We start from the raw sequence: 21,556 nt of genomic DNA, 5'->3' as shown, positions 1-21,556 counted from the left end.
TCTGGGCTGGAGCGAGAAGAACTCAAGAAAAAAGCTCAGTGTTTCTAAACTATTTATTTCATTTTCTTGCTCTTGTTTGTGACCCTCTAATTTTCTTTATTGATACATCATGCCTTTAATTCTCTGTAACTTTCCCATGAAGTTGGAGGGCCTCCGTCAACAGCTGCACGAGGGAGAGGATGGACGTTTTAAAGGGCAAAGGGAGTTGATTGAGGCTCACAGAGAGCTTCAGGGCTGTGCACAGGAGCGAGACAAGTTACGCAAAGATGCTGTGGACCTGAGAAGGCTCTTGGGTAATGAGACCCGAGAGAAAGAAGCCATCCAAGCCTCAAACCAGGAGCTGAGAGCTCTCGTCAAGCGAGCCGAAAGTGATAACAGCAGGTATGGCTGCCATGCAAGGCACGTTGCTATAATCGTCCACCAACAGTGGATGTTTATCATATTTTTTAATGTGTAAATATTAACCACGTCTTGACTAGTTTGAGACGAGCTGTGGAGGAGAATGAGCAGAAAGTGGCCGTCTTAGAGGAGCAGAGGAGCTCAATGCAACAAGAGGCAACAGCTCTTCGGAGCGGCATGAGAGAGCTGGAGAAGTCTCGTCTGCAAGCGCGCAGAGAGCTGCAGGAACTGCGCAGACAGGTGAAGAATGACTGAGGTCACTGGTTTCCATCTGATTTATTTGAAATGAAGAATTATATCGGAGTAATTTGTGCTGTGCTGACATGAACAGGTAAAGGTCCTCGAAGGAGAGAACATCCGGCAGAAACAGGAACTGCGAGAGCTGCAGGCCAGGGTATGTGAGGAGGAGCAGAAGGAGGAGGAGGCACGTCGTGAGGCTTTCACCCTCAAGCAGAGAGTGCTGGAGTGTGAAGCTGGCAGGGAAGCGGTGCTAAACGAGGTAGAAGGCCTCCGGGAGTTAGTATGCTAACAACACGCTAGAGCAAACATTCAACCTTGGCTAACATACCTCACATGTCACACTCACACAGTGACAGTCAGCATGAACCATAACACACTACTGCGCAGTGGGTTTGAAAAATCCAAATGTTGCTCAACATTTTAGCAAATTATTGAATTATAAATTCATTATTCAAGCTCTTCAGTCCCATAAATTCACATTGAGGGTCCCTAAATTCCCATGACCCCTTCCAGCAGTAAGTGAATATCGGGTGGATGTGTGTATTCTGCATGCCAGAATAAATTGATGATCATTATGATATATTAGAACGCTGATTAATGATGATGTTTCCCTTTTCAAACTACATATAAACCAGTCTGTAAGCTCAGTAAACCACTTTAGGTAATGGCCAATATATTCTCCAGTTTGATCTGAAACAGGCCGGACCAAGAACGTTTTTAACATAAAACATCTCCACATTATCTAAAACCAATCTGAAAACAAATGATCAAAAATAAACTCGTGAAAATAGAAGCAAAAAAATAAGTTACACGTAACAGCAAGTCTGCAAAAAGTGCAAAACCTGTACGTTCAGAATATTTTGGAGCTATACAGCAGTAACTTCATTTCTTTATAAGCAAACATGCAACATTGCTACAGTGGTTAGGGCTATCGCCTCACAGCAAGAGGGTTGTGGGTTTGAATCCACTGGCCAATATAGAAGAACAGTTCTATATTTCTTATTCCCGATGCTAAATACCTCTCAGCATTAACTATGTCCCACCAAAACACACTTTGTCCCACATGTAGCTTGTTGGGATCCCATCACTTAAAGTGGTCTGCATCTTTGAAACTCTTCCTTTAAACCCAAATGGAAAATAAACAGAAAGAATTGACAGGATTGTGGGTTTCATGTTATGATTTACTCGTGAGACTGATGCCCTTTTGCGTTTTTCTAGAAACAAGTGCAAAGGGACACCCTCATCTTCATTTGAGAAAAGCCTGATGTATAAAACTTAAACATTTGCTATTGGAGGAAAGTTTGTTTTTATTTCTCTGACATGTAGTGGGTTATAAAGAAGGGTCAGGGTTCCACAGTATATTAATCAATTGTTGTTACTCCTTATTTTCTCATTTCTGAGGCTCTATCAGTGAAGTCGACAAGCTTGTCATCGGGAAACAGATGAACTTCTTAAAGCCATGTTGTTTTTATTTACACAGCTACATTTAGGCCACTAAAAATCCTTTGGAGCATGATTGGAACTACAGTTATCAATAATAATGTTTTAAATGACAGTTTTTCAGTGTTGTAGATCAATTTATGTTCACATTATTAATGCTGCAGTTAAACAGTTAAAGATTCAAATACATGTAAAGATGTAAAAAAAATTTAAAAAAAGATAATCATCATCATCATCATTTACAAGATTGACATATTTTGTAGTGAGATTTTGGTCTCTTTAACGTTTTGGTTAAGGAGCATTTAATAACCTGTTAATTTATTAGGTCGAGCTGTGTCCTCAAATTATAATAGATTACAAATTCTGTTATTGGTTTATCGCATTTATCACATGAACACTGGTAAACATTTTCTACTTTATGTAATTAACACATGATGAACCATATTTAGTTTTGCTGATTTTTTCTTGGTGTTTGCACAGGTCGCAGGTTTACAGCGTCGTGTGATGGAGCTGGAGTCCACGGAGCATCAGAACCGAGAGCTACTGCAGGAAAAAGAAACTTTTCAGCGGCAGAGTGACCAGAGGCACAGGGAAACCACCGCCCAGCTGGAGGCAGCACTGGAAGATGCCAGGGCGCAAATCAAAGAACTCTCCATGCAGGTTGGTGTTGCTAAAAACAAGGCCCAGAGCGTGGAGGAGCAGCTGGAAGTGAGCGATGCCAAATGCAGGGACCTGGAGCTCAAGCTGGCGGGGCTGTATGCAGCTCTGCGCCGCACTGTTGGCATCAACCACGTGAGGCTTTCAGACAAACCAGGGTCACGAAGACGGTTTCCTTCCCCTTGGAGAAGCCACTTCTATTCAAAAGGTATAGTTGGGTCTTACAATAGGGCATCATGGTGCCATGTTTCTCTCTGAAAAGTTGAATCGATGAGTGTGGTGTCTGGTCAGGAGGAGAGAGTGTGGCCAATGGATCTCTGCTCTCCGTGGCCTATGGTGAAGACAAAGAGCTTGACTTGGAATCAGTCAATACAGCCCTGCGGGAATTCCAGCAAGAACTCACAGATGCTCAAAGAGACAGGGTATATTTAAAAATCTTAATAACTGATTATAAGTTCAATGATTCAAACTCTGATATTATAGTCATATTTTTTTCACTTAAATAATGGCTTTGCTTTCCTCAGGATGAAGCCAAGGCTCAGGTAGTCAGTCTAACTCAGCATGTGACTGAACTCAAAGACAGTCAGGATAAATCATCCTCCCAACTACTACAACTACAAAAGTCTCTGAAGCAATTAGAGGAGGGTAAAAACCCACTGAACTCTTCACTCATACACAAACTAGCAGTAGTTATTTGCCTAAGCAAGCAATATGTTTTACATATATAACAGATACATATATTCTTTCAGGAAAACGAGACGTGGAAGAACGATTGAACCAGGCACACACTTCGCTTTCCCTGCAGGAAGAAGCAGCACATTGCACAGAGAGAGAGAAGAGAAGCCTTGAAGAGGAGCTCAGGGCTAGTCTGCAAGCCGCTCAGGCTGAATCCAGAGCACTTCAGGTACGTAAAAAGCAAAATATTGTTGAGAGAAATGTTGACAGCATCTTCTTTGAGGCTGAGGAAATCCTGTTCTTCTCCCTCTACAGGACAAGTTGGAGGTTGTTCAACAGTTAGAAACTTGTTCAAATTCAGAACAGCAGAAACTGAAGGAGTCTCTGGAGGCAGCAGAAGGCAGGGTGAGAAGTCTGGAGCTTTCTCAACGTGCTCTCGAAGGCGAGCTGCAGAGGGCCCAGCTGAGAGTGGCAGAGCTGGATGCTGAGGCAGGTGCATTACAGGAGAGGCTGACGGACATGAGGAGAAAACTGGGTGAGAGTGAAGACCGGTGCGCGGCGCTGAGGTTTAGTGAGGAGAGACTGGCCACGTCATTGGCTCAAGCTGAACAACATGAGAGTCAGCTGAGAGAGCAGATTCACAAACTGTCAAACACCCTCAGTGACAGCAGGAGCAACACGGGAGCCCTGCAGGAGCAGATAACGCAGCTGCAGAGGGCTCTGACTGCCAGCGAGCAGGACCGAAGGCTGCTGCAGGTACAGTCTCTCACCTGAACCCTCCATCCAGCAGGAGAACAACTCCCATGTTTTAGCTGGCCTCATCAGCTGTGGCATATTTTTTATTTACTCTGCTGTGGTTTCATTCAAACTCGTCAAAATCTGAGCAGTAAATTAGGCGCTACATCTATCCCATCGAGCATTTTATCCGTTGATTAGAGGTCTAAAAGATTCTAAATGGTCCGTGGCAATCAAGACTGAAATTGGGTTAAATGTGGAATTAAAAAGTGAAATTAAGTTGATCTTTCGATTCGATTGGACTTTTGTGACACAATGTCCAACTGCGCTAAAATAAATGAATTGTTGATAATGTATCAATACTCTGCATTCACTCATTTGGCTAAAAATCTTCCGTCTGCGTACCCAATAAAGGAAAGAGTAAAAGTGTCATGACTTCAACCAAACAGGGGATTTCAACAGCCATTTGTCGGAGTAAATGTCCTAATATTTGCTAATATTTGCTAACATGGTGCCACAAGTGAAAGAAGCACCTGGAAACCAAATGTCCCTTCTGAGAGAAACTTCAAAAGAGAGCTGGCTCTGAACCAGAGGCAACAAGACTGTTGGTTGGACTCTGATTGTGCCTGATACGGAGATGAAGGCAAGATGTAAGCTAGTGGAGTATTCTTGCAAAAACATTTTACAAACGGGCTTTCACAAAAACCAAACAGAAACTGATGGATATGACACATGATCTAGAGGCTAATTTGCACAGAAATGAATACATCTGTGCCTTGAATTGTTTGGCTTGTCTTTGGTGTAACTTGGGCACAAAAGGTTTTCAAAAACACTGATTTAGATTTGGAAGGTGCAAATGAATATGTTTAGTAAGGCGACCAAAGTGTATCAAGAGGGGTTATTTGAGTTACTTCTGCACTCTTATTAGCAGTCTGGCCATTTTGCTCTGACCTTTGACATCAACAAGTCATTTTCTCCCAGAGAACTGCCGCTCTCTGGATATTTTCTCTTTTACAGACTATTTTCTGTAAATCTTAGAGATGGTTATGTGGGAAAATCCCAGGAGCTCATTAGTTTCTGAAATACTTAGACCACCTGTCAAAACCCAACAACATTCAGATTATCTTAAATCATCATTCTTTTACACTTTGGTGCTCAGTTTGAACTTCAGCAGGTCATCTTGACCATGTCTAAATGCTTTACTGGACAGGGTCCTTCCATGAAAAAGGTGATCCATTGCGTTGTGTTTTTGTCGATGTGCATGTGTCCATAGGAACGTCTGGATAAAACACGAGACGCCCTTTCAGAAAGTAAGAGGCTGAACCACATGCTCGCAGAGCAGAACCAGAACCTTCAAAGAGTCCAAGAAAACTCAAACTTTAATATTTCTGAGCTAGAGAAACATAACAGAACACTAAAGGAGGTGAGTCACAGTGGTAGAAGTGTAAGCAAATACAGGTACAAAGGTCAAGACACTGTTTTGATGTGTGGTTGATTAACTGTGTCCCAGAGCCTAAAGCAACAGCAGGAGGCTGAGCTTCAAACCTCCCAGCAGCTGCACAGAGAGAAGAAAGAACTCCAAGAAAAGGTCGCCAATCTCCAGAGCTTCTTGCAAAAGCTCCAGAGTGAGAGAGCTGAGATCGAGAAGGTGGTGACACGCTTTGGTAAAGACAAATCTGCACTTAGAAAGGCGCTGGAGAAGGTGAGCTGATTGGCCTGCTGCACAGTGCTTTCAAACACTGATTACACTTATCAGCTTTCGCCCCGAAATTCAGAAAGCTCGGTGAGATTCTGTGTGGCTGTTGTGTCAGTGTGTAAAAATAAAACCTGAAACAATTAGCATTAAAAACTAATACATTTTGGCAAGTGCTATACAAATAAACTTTATTATTTAAACAAGGGATCACCAAAAATGCAAAACAGGAGAAACATCCATAATCTTTAGTTGCTTTACTTCTTATTAAACCCTGAAGGGCCAAAGCTTTACTTTAGGAGCTAACATGGCTGAGTAAAGTTTTTTTTTTTTTTTTTAAGATTGTGTTTCTCATATCAGTGTAGTTTCCTTTATTTATGAGAGATGTTCTAAAATACTCTAATGTCATTATTTATGGAATCTAAGTAATTTTATCCAAATCCATCATATTTCCACCTGATCTTTATGCCATACTGTTCCACTGTAGAAGGGATGTATTGCCTGAAACTACACCCGCCTCTGAAAGCTACCAACTGTTTATCCAAACAGAGACCAGTACCAGGGAGATAGTATTTGGGTATCTGGGCAACAAACAGTTTTCCAAATAAGCAGCAAGTTTGTCCGAACTCTGGTTGCTCTGGTTGTCAAACGAACAAAAAAACTTGGACTTTTTAATATCTCTTAATGTTTCTGTAGTTCTGTTAGCCGTGATGCACGAATGCACAAATATATTTTACACAAAATCCCCATTATCCTCGTCACACCAGTGGACCGGTTCCTGTGAAAACTATGAAAAGTTGTAAGAAAAGTAAATTGACAGATTTATAATGTTTACAATTAAAAATATCACAACAGCACGTGTAAATATATGTGTGGGGTTACTGGAATGTTAAAGTCAGTCGATCAAGACACGGTATACACGAGATTTCAGTCAGGTGTTAGAATACACTGATTGTTAAAAATGTTTTACTTGTGTGTGTGGCACACAAAACCTAATATTATAAAGCTGCCAGCCTTAACAAACACAGGGGAAAACACAGATGCTGTAGTTATAAATAAGCATGAAAGAGGATTATTCATTATTTGGGGCTTTTATGTCATAAATCAACATAAAAGTAAAAAAAATAAGAACAGTTGTGACAAATACTGAGAATGAATCCCAGTTACTAAAAAGCAAAAAGCTGAAACAAGGCATTAAAGCCACGATCTTAATTCTTTTTTTAAACCCAGGCCCTAAAGTATTACTCTGCTTTTGGTCAGTGGACCTAAAAGATATTTTTGCTGAATATGAGGTAAAATATCTGTAATATACGAGGAAGCCAAACCACAATTGGCTTTAAATGTAATTAAAGACTGCAAATTCTACAACTGCTGGAAGCCTTTGTGTGACAGCAGCCAGGTCTGAAGTAATCCACGTTTAGTGTTGGTCAGAAGGCTCCTGGACCAAGTGAAGACATATAAGACACATAAAAATACTGAACACTGTCTTTATTATTCTGTAGTTTAGTGTTATTATTTCCTGAGCTTTCTGTTTGCTGTAGAAAGTCATCCCAAACTGAGGGAAATACGGAGGTGGACTGTGGGAACCGAGAGGCTCTGTGCTCGGCTTCTGCTACACCGATTACAGGAAGGCACACGGGTGCAGAACAATCATGGTAAAGTCGTTCACGTTATGTCACCCTCGTGCTGTTGTCAGGTGGAGATGGAGAGGTTGAGGAAGGAGGAGGAGGCAGCATCTGTCGCCAGAGCACGAGAGGAGCTGGAGCAGAGGGTGCGGAGCCTGGAGCAGCAGCTGGCTGGAAAACAGAACGAGATGCAGACTCTGCAGGTGAGAAGCTCCAGGATTACAGCAGAGGACGAGCAGGGACTGCACTGGCAGCACAAACTGTTTTATAGGATCTATACGTAATCCTCAAACAATCCAGCTGTTCCAGCAACTGAAATTATGGTTATATTTTCATCATTTTTAATGGCTATGTTGTTTCTCATAGCATCCTGTTTCCTTCATCTATCACAGACAATCTAAAGTTTTCTAGTGTTCGTAATGATGATGTTAAAAACTCCAAATAAACGGAAAAAATCATTTCAGCTGTCATCGCTTCAAGATACTGAATTTAATTGACACTGAGTCATTTCTGTGCACTCCATCGCTGCTAGAGACAGTATGAAAGATTGATTGGTTAGTGTAGTCAACTCAATGCGATGAGCAAGGGTTGGATCTGACTTTGAAACCACACACCACACACACCCGGGATAATCTTTCTTTCTGGCTCTAATAACAACTATAATTTACAAAATGGACTTCATGTTTTACTTAGTATGACCTGAAAGTAGAGTCCATAAACTCATCAGAACATTTTTATTGTAAAAGGATTGAAGGACAAGCAGTACCAGCAAACAGTTTCACAGCAAATATCATAAAGACATTTAGTAGATTGAAAAGGAAAATTACAGCGTCGTCGCATGTTTTTTATCATTAAACAAAAAGTAATTTTAAGTGCTTAAATAATGACTCACCTGACTAACCTAATTAAAACGACTCTAAGATGATGTTTCTGAGATAAATACCATCCATTTTCCACTGGTGGGTCAGTCTTGTTATGACTTACGATGTACATACTCATGTACATGTACATACATATAGAATTGACTGGGCTAACTCAGTTAAGCCTTTCTGGACCCAAAGAAGAAGACTTTCCCATCTCAAAGTTCAGGAGTTAAACTCTAAGTTTGTGGTTTCTGGAACAGGATCCAGATGTTGTACAGCTGTGGCATTCAGGTGTGGCAGAGAGAGAGAGAGAGAGAGAGAGAGAGAGAGAGAGAGACGGTGTCTTCCATAAAGAAGCCAAAATGTCAGTGGATCTGACAGCAGCCTATAAAGACACAACAAAAGAAATGTGTAAATCAGAAAATGCAGAAGTTAAAGACAGCTGCCTTCCAAATAATGTGTTTGTAAAAATTTGTGATCAGAGAACCCCACCAGGAGACACTAAAAGTACACAAAAACCCGAATTTGACCTTTTCTCTCTGTGTTTTCAGTCTCATAATCTTTTCTGAATTGTCCTCAGGCCCACATCTCCCAGTCAGAGCATGCTCACGCACACCGCCTCCTGGAGGTGACAGCACGCCACCACCAGGAGTTGGATATGGAGACGGAGCGTCTGAGAGACAATCAGCTTCAGGCAGAGCAGGCTTTGGAGAGCAGGGAGAAGGCACATCGACAGAGGGTCAGAGGCCTCGAAGAACAGGTATTTTAAATCTACCTGTAAATGTTTTCTGTGTGATTACAGATATTGGTTTTTTTGTTTTTTTTATCTGGGGTTTTTTGCAGTTGCTGGCGCTCAAAGAGCAGCTCGATCAGGAGACGAGAAGACGACAGGCCTATTTCAATCAGATGCTTCAGCCCGGCGTGTAGTGAGAGTGAGAGCGTGCTCCTCCGCCTCTGTTGGCTGCTTCCCAACAGCGTTACGTTTCAACCTACATCTCCATACAGAGAAACCCACTCCTGCATTCGCTCCCACCTCGCACATGTGCACACAGGATTACATTAATCCAAAGGAAAACTCAACAACAACAAACAAAGAGCGTTTTGTTTATAAGTGAACTGGATGTGCCAAATTGTTTTAAGGATTTCCTCTGACTCACCGCAGTTGGCGTTTCTAAGTCTGCTCATGCTGTGTCAGTTTTCTTGGTTCATACTTTCTTCTTTTTCCTAGATTTTTTTTTTTATTTTTGCAAACTCATTTGTCATATTGATCATGTGAATCCCAGTAAGAATATATATGAGTGCAGATCCAAATATTTAGAATAGTCATTTGCAGATTTTAAAAGATTTTTTCTTAGGATGTCAAAAAGACTAAATAAATGAATGTTATCATGTGTGGTGTTTGACTTAATCAGTACTAATGGTGCAGAAGTTTTGATTATTTTCAATAAACTAAAGCGCAGTTTCAAAGTTTCACAATAGTGTTGGCTCTTTCACGACGTGTGAGTTTTGCACTCTTACAGCATTTGTGAATTTAGTGTTTCTTGTTTTCCTGTGTGAGAGAATGACCTTCTGTCGCTGTTGCCATAGATTTCTGTCAAAGATAGGTGCACACTCCTCATGATCCTTTAAAAGTTCACTGCCACTTATCCTGTAATCATCCACAACCCTGAACTATCGCAGTAGCATGTTTTCATTCTGACTTTGAGTATCTTAAACACCAGTAACCCGTTTCCATTTTCTTCCATTTAAATTCACACTTATTTCCCCAACAGTTCACACACATGTCTTCTCACTGTGTCACATAGCAGGAGTTTCACTGAAAGGGGAAAATCCTGTCAGTTTCTTTAAAGCAGCCCTTTGATTACCATAGATCCGCCCAGTGCTTATCCAGTTACCGGCCTCGTTCTAGCTATTGGCTAGAAGGAGCTAATTATGCAAGGTAGTGAATCCCTGTGGGGGAGGTGGGGCCAAAGCTGAAAGAACTCCTTTGGCAAGCAGAATAGAGCTTTTATTGAGGATATTTCTAAGCTGACTATCAGAGACCAAATCACTGGATTGTTTTTAAAAAAAAAAATCTCAGCTGAATCAGGTTGCTCCCCCTCTTTCATTCCTTTCCTTCGTTTCATTTCAGTGAGACAGAGTGTAGCTCATGCAGTGCCCAGCAGAAAGCAGAATGCAAGGAATCTGCAGTATTCCCCTGTCTCACACAAGAAGCCCAGTTCACCACTGAAGGACAAGTGAGGAGAACCAGAGAGCAGTCAGAGGAGGATTCAGAGGGAGAACGTGCGGTCTTGTCTTGTTCTGCTCTGCTCTGCTCTTGTTGCCTCAGGTGTACGCGCTCCTCCCTCTCCTCCGCTGTGCCTGCTGTCAGCTCCATCCCTGGGTGGCTGAGGCCATGGTGCTGGTGCTGGAAGCCCTGCTGCCCTGCTTCTGCACCCTCTTCTTCCTGACCCTGCTGCCCGGCGTGGAACCCGCTGTGCCCCTGGAGGACTTCTACCCCTTTGGCCGGGACAAGGGGGACTCCCAGACCATTGCTCAGGATGACGGCGGCTCTGGGCTCCTGGAGATCTCTGTTGCATTCCCCTTCTTTGGAGACAGGCACACAGGACTCTATGTGAGTACAGAGGAGTGTGTTTCTGCTGATGTGTTTTGAAATCACTGGTTATGAGTGTGCATGCACTTGGTAGCTGGCAATTGGATCTGAAATGTTGTGGATCGTATAAGAGCCTCAGGGAGCTGAGATGTGGCACACAGCCAAATACTACATTGCGGTACCCTCAGAGAATTTGTATACGTTCATGTAGAATATCGCGTTTTCCCCTCACGGGTGTAATCATACTCCTCTGTGACTTTCTCTTTACATCTGCCCCTTTCTGCACTCTGAGGTCCCTCGAGTGCACAGAGGCAGAGCAAGAGACAAACTATTAGCAGCACAGTGGTAACTCCTGTTATAATAAATCTGCAAAGAGCTGTTAAAGGAAGTGACAGTTTGTGTTCTTACTGTCGCCGCAGCATCTGTGAGTGGTTCTCTTTTCAGAAGGAGCGAGAGAGCGGAGGGAAAATATGCACAGCAGAGAGAGAGAGAGAAACAGCACTCATGGGAGGAAGCCCAACGGTTTGACAAGGATTTTCGCACAGCACAGTGAAACAGCCTTTGATCTGCCTTTGTCATGTATTGGGTTCGGTTCCAGCGCATGGAAAGGCAGAACTCCCTTAAATCAACACCACCTGTTGTGGTGAGGCATCTGCGTTTGCGCTTCATATCTCCCCTTCCTCCCTCTTCAAACACTGGGCGAGGGAGGCTGAGGAACCATGGCAACAATGGGCAAGGTCAGAGGTTGTTTTTCTAATCTGAGCGTTTACGCCACGAGCGGTGAGGTCAGCTCCCTCATGTGGAAAAATGTAAAACTCTCCTGCATCTAAACGCAGCGTAAAGACAGAGACGCGATGTTTACGAGCACAACTGCTGGCACTTCTCCTTTAACAATACTGATACTCTGCAGTGAAATTAGACAAGATAAGACATGTTGCTGTTTGCTTGGCTTGTTGATCTTAGACTGAATTATCATCTGATAGAGAGATAACAATCTAAATCTGAAAAATGTGCTGTGTTGGTAGTGATGTGATACCCCGTGGCTCTTGCTTTGCGTCTCATTCTGAGGTCAGAGAAAGCAAAAGCAAATTATAGAAACCACTTGAAATTACAGTCACGCTTGTTTTAAAACCTCACCTGAATCCATTTAACATGCGCTGTAAAGCAGGCGGCCCACAGGGCAATATCTGCCACCAGAGAGCTGCTTTGAACAGGTAATATTTCAGTGAGTACTAAAGGGGTAAATTTGTATGAATAATTTCTCCCAGGACTTTGTTCCAAGCCTCTGGGCTACATGGAAGCTGCAGAATCAGACTGGTTTTAGATGGTTTGTGGGCGCTGTCACGCTTCATTATCATAACTGATTCTGCTGAGCAGTAAACATGCCTCGGAGCGTATTTCTGAACCAGGACGTCTTGTTTGCAGGAGTTTCCGTAGATTTAAGGATCATCACAGCCATGCAGCGCTTGTTTACAGATACTTTTAATGTCACCTAAGATACCGACTTGGTCCCACTCCAGTCCCATTTCTGCCTCGTAACCAGGCTGTCCCTCTGTTACGGTCTGTGTCAGGGAGTTTTCTCATGTTTCTCTCCTCCTCCGGGTCCTCCCTCCCCTCCTCCCTTCCTCCCACGCCTCAGATAACATGGCAGGGGTCTTCCCCCTGGAACTGTCCAGCTGCTTTATCTGAGAAATGACCAATCACTTTAACATAATGCAGATGTATCTGCAAAGAATCTTAGAGGGCTTCTAAACAATGCGTTTCATGGATTAACTACTCTTACGGATGACCGGCGTAAACACAGCGAAGGAGCACATCCAAGGTCAGAGAGGAAAGAACACAAGTTTAAAAGCAGATGTGAGAATAGACGGGCACGATCAAAGGGAGTTAGTGCAGAGAGAAACTCTCATGGATAGTGGAAAAAGTCCCAAGTCTTTCAGTGGATTAAATAGACTGTCACTGGAAATAAATGCACGTAAACAACATTTCAGTACATTTAAATGTTTCCACCGAGAACGTTCTACAGCATATCTGTATTTTTACAGATTACACATCTGCTAGTGCTGATCTGGTCTTCTGAAGAGCACCAACACTTTGTACAGTTTCATTCACTCGTTTCACTCACCACCGTGTATGGCCCAAAGATGTGTGCGTAGAGTTTTATTCTTTGTACTCTGCATGGGTGCATTTTACATGCATGTGTAGGATGAGAGATGTGTGTTATATTAGAAGCAGTTCATCCTCCAATGGAAACGATTTTTCTGCACATACTTAAAAACATCTTAAAGTGTTCAAGTGAATGATGCTCTTTTAAAGAATCGGGCTTTTGGGAATACACTTCTTCTCTTTGTTGCAGAGAGTTAGCGGAGGAGGCTGATGCCACTTTGAAGCAGTTTAAGGGAAATGTCTCTAAAACTAACACTTACTCACAATGGGAGTACTTCAGCTACAGCAAAGCTGGAGTATTTATTTGTTCACAGGTAATGCATGACCCAAAAATAAATGAAATGCCCCACTGTTCACCGGTGTGTGTAGGAATGTCCCAACAATGTTAATCAATCTCAGCTCATGAGGAAAAACTTTTGTTAGTTTTGTTGATGGAAGAAGTCAAGCATCTCGTATTTGCTTAGTTATGGCCACAGTGATTCTTTCTGAGATTCGGGACTTTTATTCGTGATGACTGAGCAATGCCTGCGTGCTCTTGCACATGCACTACACAAAGGTCAAGTGTGTGGTGGTGATTGCCCGATGAATGCCTGGCCTGGGTGTTCCCAGCACTCAGGATAAAACAATACAGTTCTGTATGTAAGAACGAAATGTAGGCTTTTTCTTTGGCAGTACATACAAAGCAACAGATTCGACTCCAACTCGTACACGTGTCAAGTGCCCCCAAAAAATACTGACTCTTAATATTTTTTTGTGTGGAGACAAACACGTTGCATTAAAGCAATGTAAAAAAAAAAAATCTACTACACGCACAAAAAAACGGGTGAGGTCCAAACACCAAGAAACATAGAGCACAATCAATCTTATGGTGGCCCTCACGAAAAACGTCATGACAGGAAGCAATCATAAAAATATAGATTTATTTAATCATCATGAAAAAGTCATCAAAATACAAAAAGTAATGCGTTAAAATGTTACAGTACACTAAAGAATCGTATACATGTATATATTGATCACATTCATTTTTTTAACTGTCTACAAAAGCATTATAAGCACAAACCACATCATGAATAAAAGTGTCAAACCTAAAAATCTTCTAACAGTGAGAGATTATTGATAGTTTGCACTGATGACGACTCATTGCGAAACACATTTACTTTGCCCACAGGCAAGATGAATGTGACGAGCGACACAGGGCTCTGACCCGCGCACTCATTGGCTAACAATGTTTTAATCTGTTTCTGGATTATCGTCCTTTCTGACACAGAATGGCCAAAATTTACAAAACAGACTTTATGTTCCATTTAGCACGACTCAATATGAATCCCCACAGTAGACTTGTGACTTTTGACCATTAACATCTGGTAAAGGCCCTCAGCGACCCTGAATTGGATAAGTGGGAGAAAATGGGTGGTTGGATGGACCCGAAATAAGTGAATGAGGCCATAAACTCAAAGGAAAGTGTTTATTGAGGTCAGGGCTGAGGGACATTATCCCATAGACTTCTAGAGGACTGGAATCTTTTTCCAGCCACAGGTATCAGCCCCTGGAGGCCATTAAAAAGAATGCAGTTGTAAAGCTACATCCATCTCTTATACTGTGTATGGTCTTCCTCAGTAATTGATTTTTGTTAGAAGAATATTTAGCAGTGCTGGTATTCTGTTTGGTTTTGTATGTGGCAGAATGTGAAGAAAAAAAGACTGAAGGTGGGATATTTCACAAAGTGTGAAGTCAGCAGCTGATTTTGGACTCTGCATTTTGAAACTTTAATCCTGGTGTTTTGGTTGCCATCATTTTTGGTTATGTTGCCAACAGAAGTGACTAACTCCAGTATCTAGTATTTTAAAAAAGCCCAATGTAGAAGAGGGAGAACAATGAAACCTTTATGTTTCCCAGGATGGGAACAAAATTGCCACAAAATTAGACATTTTAACATGGAAGTCTATGGGGACTGGGTCACTTTTGGAGTCAGCCTCAAGTGGGCACTCATGGAGTTGCAATTTATGGCTTCGTTTTTCAACCCAAGAGATTGCTGCTTGATTGTAACCTGTAGATGACAAATGAGGTCCTTGATAGAAGTCATTTTAAGCTCTTGCACTTTTAACTGTATGACTGACAAATTAAGACTTTATTTGAGTGCCTTTACGTATATATTACACCAACCCTCCACTTCACCCGTTCTGTGAAAGCATTTCAGTGCTTCCCTGCAGTTGTCGACAGGATTTATTGCCTCGCTCTAAACTCTTTGTAGCATAAGGTGAGCCGGGGCTAAGGAGTTACAGGCCAAGTGCACAGACTGTAGACTGCAGTCACTTCCTCTGGTCTCGTCAAATAATTGGACAGGGTTGTAGCTGTGAAACCTCCGTTTCTGACAAGGAAAATTAATGTTTTCCTGAGCCGATCCATGGGCACCTTTTTCATTTAGGGGTTTGCTTTGGCTTGACTTAAGCCAGATGAAAGTTTATTTTACTACATAAATTGCTCAGCTCTAAAGAAAACCACCCAAGCAAAATCCTGGATGTATCCGGCAAAGAATTCCCAAAAAATAACAAGAGCGTTAGGAAGAAGCAGAAAGAAGTGGCACCGTTCAGAGTGAGAGTAAGAAATATGGGGCGAGAGATGCTTCTTACAAGGTTGAATGATCGCACCACTCTTCGGTCTGACTCTGACCTTGGTCACGTTACAGCGCAACACATGGCACTGGCTTTGAACCCATTCACTCTCCCACGAGTGTGATGTAGGAACATCCTTCTCCGGTTTGGTACAATCTAGTTAGAAAACGCAAGCACAGGAAAATAATGCGATATGATGCAAAGCAATAGGGTCCCAAGTTCATTTTTATTCCTCTGAGGTCATTTTCATATTAAAGTAGCATTAAAAAAAACCCAAAGAAGTATAAATACACTTCTTTAAGCCGTTCCAGATGCTACAAGAGATTCGATTAGGTGATTAAACATATTCCAGTATTAGAATATACACTCTATTTAGTGTTCATGACTTCCTACACTAATTCTGCTGTAAGATGATTCACTTCCAGACCGCTGCCACCACAGGTCTCTCATTAGTGGGCATGTGGGTGTGCAAGGTTTGTAATTCATGTGCGTCCTTCCATTCCTTTAGCGCTGTGCCCTCTCTCTTGTTTTTCTCCCAGTATCGGATGGCGCTCTGGCTGACCTCCGGGCCCTGCCCCTGCACTCGCTCCAATGTTTCCCCCCCACACATTGGCCACATTCTCACCACATCACCCTGGTGCAGAGGGGAAGGCTGTGGTCGGGCAATTAACTGAGCCCCCGTGCTGTGCCAAACAAAACTTCCTCTGCTGTTTTTACAGCAAAGTCCTTCAAATTATGGTTTTCATACATGCGTGGAGCAGAGCTGAGCCATCTGACGTTGCTTTGTCACTGTCATATGCAGTTCGGCCTGAATGTTAAAAGAGAGGTAAAGTTCACGCCAGAGTTTAGCGGAAACAGGGTTGGTGCTATGAAGGGAAGAATCTCATGCTGTGGGTGCACAGAAATAATGCATGAATGAAAGCCTTTCACACGGATTCAGCCCTTTATCCCGCAGAACTTTCCTCTCCACTCAGGTTTAATCGTACCTGTCAACATCGGGATTTGAAAAAGTTTTTCCTGCACTCTGCCCAGACCGTCCCTTCACCCCTACCGCTGGCCAAATAGCCTTACATCAGTGGTTCTTATACTTTCGAAGCCAGGGAACATTTACAAGGATGCTCTCATAATTCCACTTAGCTGGTTTGGGTTTGGCATCACTTGATCATGAAGACTGACTCAAATGTTTGTCCATGCTCACCAGCTAGCTAGCAAGCACAAATCCAGATACAATATGATGCTTTAAGAGCTACAGTGCTCCCAGTTTGGAACAGCAAAATGATGGACTTATAGATAATTACTTTGTGGACCACTAGTTTGAGAACCATGATCCTACATATAGACAAGGATTGGAAGACTGAATATTCAGGGATTGGGTTCACTAGTTCAACACAACTCCTAACCTTTCCTAATGTCCAAGAAAAATTTCATTTTTCAGGAATCAGGAGAACATGAATTATACTGGGAACAGTGGTTTATTTTAATTTTTTTTTTTTAAAAAAAGAACAACAATTAATAAATTGTAAAATTATGTGCTCTTATGTGGGCTGATCCCCACAGAGGTTACTGCTGGAAAGCACCAGTTTCATTTTGTGTGGGTGCAATTATCTTTTCTGAACCCCAGCTGGTGAACACTGTGACCCATTTGTATTATGTCATTTAATGAATAGTTGGGTTTCAGATCCACTCTTTTTTATGCACAAAGTCTGCACAGGTAGACTCCTTCCTAAATTATGCTTAATTTTCTCACTTTCTTATTGCAGTGTCCCTTCAGGAGGAGAGTATCCTAGCTATTATCCCAGGTGTTTTTGTGGCTACAATTGAAAGACCTAATGACAGTCATGTTGCTTAATTGAAAAGAGGACAGCTCAGAGGAAAGCTGAATGTGTATGTGATTGTGTGTATTCAAAAAGGTGACCACGAAGAATGGGCAGATTGCAGCTTTTGTGCAAATTTCTCATCCAAACTTTATAATAATTTGTAACAACAAATTTTATAAAAACGTGTCCACCTGAATTTCTGAGAACTAGTTTCAGTGGCCTGTCTCATTCTTGGTTCCAGGGTTAAAGTTTGAACTTTGAGCTGAGCACCAAGCAAACATACATACATACATATATATAACAACATTATGGATAATTTAGCAGAACAAAGTTCTGATATTAATGTTATTTCCAATGCAGCTGGAGACCAACTAAACGTGTATACCACAGAAGAGTCAACTGTGCCCTCTGCTCTCTGCTCTGACTGTGTCATGAGGCTTTCTCCTTTCAAAGCGGTCTGTGAAGAGCGTCACTGTCTCTGCTCTTTTTGACACGTGTCAGGTTAGGTATGTAATGTCCTCTCTGTAGGTTCTCCTGGGCAACTCTAGGGAAACTTAGTTTTTAATAAATAAATGATCCTGTTTTTGGCCTCTAGAAGTCCAGCTGTTTCGATTGTAACGATATAAAAGAAAGAAAATCCAGAAATAAACCAATAAATATATATTTTTCCTGATTATTAGTGTGACTCTTGATGTAATATCTGATGACTTCCCAATCAGTTAATCAAGTGATTAATTCATTACTTTACATATTTTAAGAAGCTTATATTCTGCCATGCAGTAGAACATCCATGCACATTTCTCACAGGGGACAGATTCGTTTACCTGGTTATTTTGCTGCGGGCAAATGTATGGATTTACAGACCGTGAAGTTCTTCCTGCTGTGATGACTTTGCAGGTGTGTGATCAGCAGAAACTGGGTTTTTTCAGCTGCCGTCGTTATTTGAAATAAAAGTAGTGTCTGTTCGCTACACGAAAGTGCAAACATCCGTTATGGGAACTTTCACCACCCCATGCTGCTGTTTATTTTGTGAGGTCAGAAATGCTCCCTCCAGCTCTTCCTCAGCACGCTAACCCCACCAAGTCCTCCAAAGAATTCACAGTGGTTAAATCTGATATGTAAATCTATCAGTTTATTACTGATTTAACTCCAGCTGTTCCTCCGTCTCAGGTTAACAACAATGGCCTTGTGTCCTTCCTGAGAGAGGTGTCGCAGTTCACACCTGTAGCTTTTCCAATCGCTGGAGACAGAAGGGTCGTGGCGCCGTTCTGGGCTGATGTGGACAACCGTCGAGCCGGGACAGTCTTCTACAGAGAGAGCCAGGATCCTGTGATCCTCAGGAAGGCTTCGGGTGATGTCAGGACGTACTTTTCAGAGTTCCCCAACTTCAATGCAACGTGGGTCCACATCTCTACATGGCATCAAGTCACCTTCTTTGGAGGAAACTCTCAAACACCAGTATGAATTCTCATTTAACATCCTGCAACCATGTAGATGCAGTACAATGAGGGCCTATCATGCTCATTTCCAATTCTATTTATTTATTTATTTATTTTAAATCTGCATTCAAATGAATACAATCAGCATGAATTTATTTTGTCTTCTGGAATGGTTTGTGCCAGAAAAAGGTTTAGAAATAATGTTTAAGGGGCAAGTTTTGATTGGTTGCCCCTCAAAAACAGAAAGTTTGAACAGCAGGTTTGTGGGACTAATGTGGTTGCATCTTAAAGATCCAAAAGTAGAAAAACAATTAGCTGAAAGCTTGTATAGAGACGAGCCACCTCCTGCTGCCCATTAGCAAGAATGCAGATTGAAGGCACTTCTGCTCTTTGTTTCATCTTTTATCTACAGTCTTTTATGAGCTGAGTGTTTAGAGCAGTCTGAAGTCTGAGCTTTTAGTTCACAGCAATTGCTTTTGCATACACTGACCTCATTTTTGAAACCTTGACCATGTTTAATATGATCATCCAACAATGGAACAGGAGATACATGGCAGAGTATAAGGAAAAACAGAACTAGCCCTCTTTAAAGTGTCTTTAGGGTCTAGATAAGTGACTCTTAACCAGGGATATAGTTTGGTTTCTTGAGTCTTACAGAGTAGTTTTATATGAATGGCCTGAGTAAATCATCACCTTGAGGATTCTGATTCTTACAGAATTTCCTAGAAATCAGGAAGCCATTTATCTGAGCCTGTTTCTCTTCTCTGCAGGTGAATACTTTCCAAGTGGTGCTCATTACAGACGGAGAGCTTTCCTTCACTATATTCCAATACAATAACATCACTTGGACCACAGGCATGCATGCCAGCAGCGGAGGAAACCTCATTGGGCTAGGCGGGATTGCAGCACAGGTAAGGTCACATGTTTATCTGCAGACGTTGTACCTCCGGTGTGATACGCTCTCCGACAGCATTAATCTAAACTGTAATTCAGCTTTTTTTCTTTTCTTTTCTTTTTTCTTTTCTTTATTATGTCTGCCTCTTCCCAGGCAGGTTTTAACGCTGGTGATGGCAAGCGCTATTTCAACATCCCTGGCTCTCGCACAGCTGATGTCGTAAATGTTGAGGGAACCACCAATGTGGGCTTCCCGGGCAGATGGGTCTTCCGCATAGATGACGCAAATGTAGAAGTGGGAAGCTGCAATAACTCTGGTAAGTGCTGGTCTTTGGGGATTAGTTCTTCAAATCCACTTTGTTGTCTTAAGGAAAGCTACTGTGCTCATTTTAGCTTCATTTTAATGTTCTTGGACTCAGATTTGCATGATTCATAGCTCAAAATAATCCTTATTTGTCTTATATTGGACTTTGGTGCAGCCCTTTAGTTCAGTGTCCTAGTCTGGAACAAACCATTTAGCTTCTTTTCTTTTTAAATAAAAGAGACTAGAATGTGGTAAATGTAGATGTTAGATTATTTTCCCTAACACAGCATAAACTTAGAGCAAGGCCTGGATAAGTAATAGCACTGGTGCCGGACACCATCTAAACAGGTAGACCTCACAAGTAAAGCAGAGATTTAGGTATAATAAACAGACACAGTGATCATTTCCACCTCCTTATTTTTATGAAGAACCTTACTAGAGTTGCTTTGCATGATTTATAGGTAAAACAATAATCCTTCTTTATCTTTATCTTTATCGTTACCGTGTCCCCCAGCTAAGCCACTGCCTAAAACAAAGCTGTTTTTACATAATGTTTGGCTTCCTTTTTAGCTCTTTGTTTTTTGGCTACATCTCAGAAACTGAACTCTTTCACAATACATGACATCATACAGATCCAAGAGTTAAAAAAAATGTTTTAAAACTGAGTGTTCAGAGTCTGAAGCCTGAGCTCTGTGCTCACAGGGATTACTGCACATACTCTGACCTCTTTATTTCAAACTTTGGTTTATGTTTAATATGACACAAGACTGGAACAGTACATATATATGATTTAAAAAAAAACAAGGAAAAGCATAATGCCACCTACCCAGATCTAAAAAACAGATCTAAAACAAATCCTGTCATTGTTAAATTGAATCTAAGGTAAGTTTAGCATAATTAATAAAGTTTTACACTAGTTTTTACACAAGGCTCATCGTCGTGATTCCTCTTGGGTTAAAGTCGTTTTCTAATACAGCCAGATTTTAACACTAAACTTACAAAAGATTAACTAAACAGTTCCATCGACCTCCTTCTGCAGGGTCAGTGTGCCCACACCTCCGCCCATGCCTGAACGGAGGCCAGTGCATCGATGACTGTATTAAAGGCAACCCCTCCTTCACTTGCTCCTGCTTGGCTGGCTTCACTGGTCGAAGATGCCAAATTGGTGAGTTATGATTCACACTGCTTCCTGTTCTGTCGCTCTGCACATTGTGAATGACTTCCTGACTACCTGAGATGAGGAAAATTAATGTCAGCAGATTTTCTCTGCCTCACCGAAGGGACACCTGGATAATTCCTTAATACCTGTATCAGTTTCTTCTCATTACTTGACCCTGACAAGAGGATTCTCTCAAATTAAAAATGTCATGCTATCTCCTCTGTGTTTTGTGTTTCTGTCACTGT

General features: G+C 41.8%; 2 protein-coding genes across 7 annotated transcripts in view; both read left to right on the top strand.

Annotated features, from left to right (window-relative positions):
- The window catches only part of crocc2 (ciliary rootlet coiled-coil, rootletin family member 2), a 53,858-nt gene extending 43,262 nt beyond the window's left edge, over nucleotides 1-10,596 (top strand). For 2 of the 5 annotated variants that reach the window (XM_085264615.1, XM_085264612.1), the window contains exons 24-36: nucleotides 143-381; nucleotides 480-639; nucleotides 731-898; nucleotides 2,560-2,944; nucleotides 3,028-3,158; nucleotides 3,261-3,381; nucleotides 3,486-3,640; nucleotides 3,727-4,167; nucleotides 5,420-5,569; nucleotides 5,657-5,848; nucleotides 7,536-7,667; nucleotides 8,908-9,087; nucleotides 9,171-9,826. In XM_085264615.1, coding sequence (XP_085120741.1) covers nucleotides 143-381; nucleotides 480-639; nucleotides 731-898; nucleotides 2,560-2,944; nucleotides 3,028-3,158; nucleotides 3,261-3,381; nucleotides 3,486-3,640; nucleotides 3,727-4,167; nucleotides 5,420-5,569; nucleotides 5,657-5,848; nucleotides 7,536-7,667; nucleotides 8,908-9,087; nucleotides 9,171-9,254 — 2,538 coding nt within the window. In that variant the 3' untranslated portion in view covers nucleotides 9,255-9,826. Of the gene's footprint in view, nucleotides 1-142; nucleotides 382-479; nucleotides 640-730; nucleotides 899-2,559; nucleotides 2,945-3,027; nucleotides 3,159-3,260; nucleotides 3,382-3,485; nucleotides 3,641-3,726; nucleotides 4,168-5,419; nucleotides 5,570-5,656; nucleotides 5,849-7,535; nucleotides 7,668-8,907; nucleotides 9,088-9,170; nucleotides 9,827-10,458 lie in introns of those variants that run through there. The other 3 variants (XM_085264616.1, XM_085264614.1, XM_085264617.1) reach the window with 3 other exon arrangements.
- An 82-nt stretch (nucleotides 10,597-10,678) lies between these two features.
- Nucleotides 10,679-21,556, top strand: part of sned1 (sushi, nidogen and EGF-like domains 1) — a 30,961-nt gene continuing 20,083 nt past the window's right edge. Inside the window, exons 1-5 of one of the 2 annotated variants that reach the window (XM_085264618.1) lie at nucleotides 10,679-10,941; nucleotides 18,686-18,973; nucleotides 19,725-19,865; nucleotides 20,003-20,165; nucleotides 21,192-21,317. In XM_085264618.1, the coding sequence (XP_085120744.1) occupies nucleotides 10,723-10,941; nucleotides 18,686-18,973; nucleotides 19,725-19,865; nucleotides 20,003-20,165; nucleotides 21,192-21,317 (937 nt within the window). In that variant the 5' untranslated portion in view covers nucleotides 10,679-10,722. The remainder of the gene's footprint in view (nucleotides 10,942-18,685; nucleotides 18,974-19,724; nucleotides 19,866-20,002; nucleotides 20,166-21,191; nucleotides 21,318-21,556) is intronic. The other variant, XR_014890708.1, reaches the window with a different exon arrangement.

Source organism: Mchenga conophoros, linkage group LG23, assembly GCF_057382185.1.
Source record: "Mchenga conophoros isolate Kocher_MC1m ecotype Shallow Benthic linkage group LG23, M_conophoros_male_GT1.1, whole genome shotgun sequence".
In the NCBI taxonomy this organism is placed as follows: domain Eukaryota; kingdom Metazoa; phylum Chordata; class Actinopteri; order Cichliformes; family Cichlidae; genus Mchenga; species Mchenga conophoros.
Note: the sequence above shows the minus strand (reverse complement) of the source record. Positions and strands in the feature narration are given on the sequence as shown.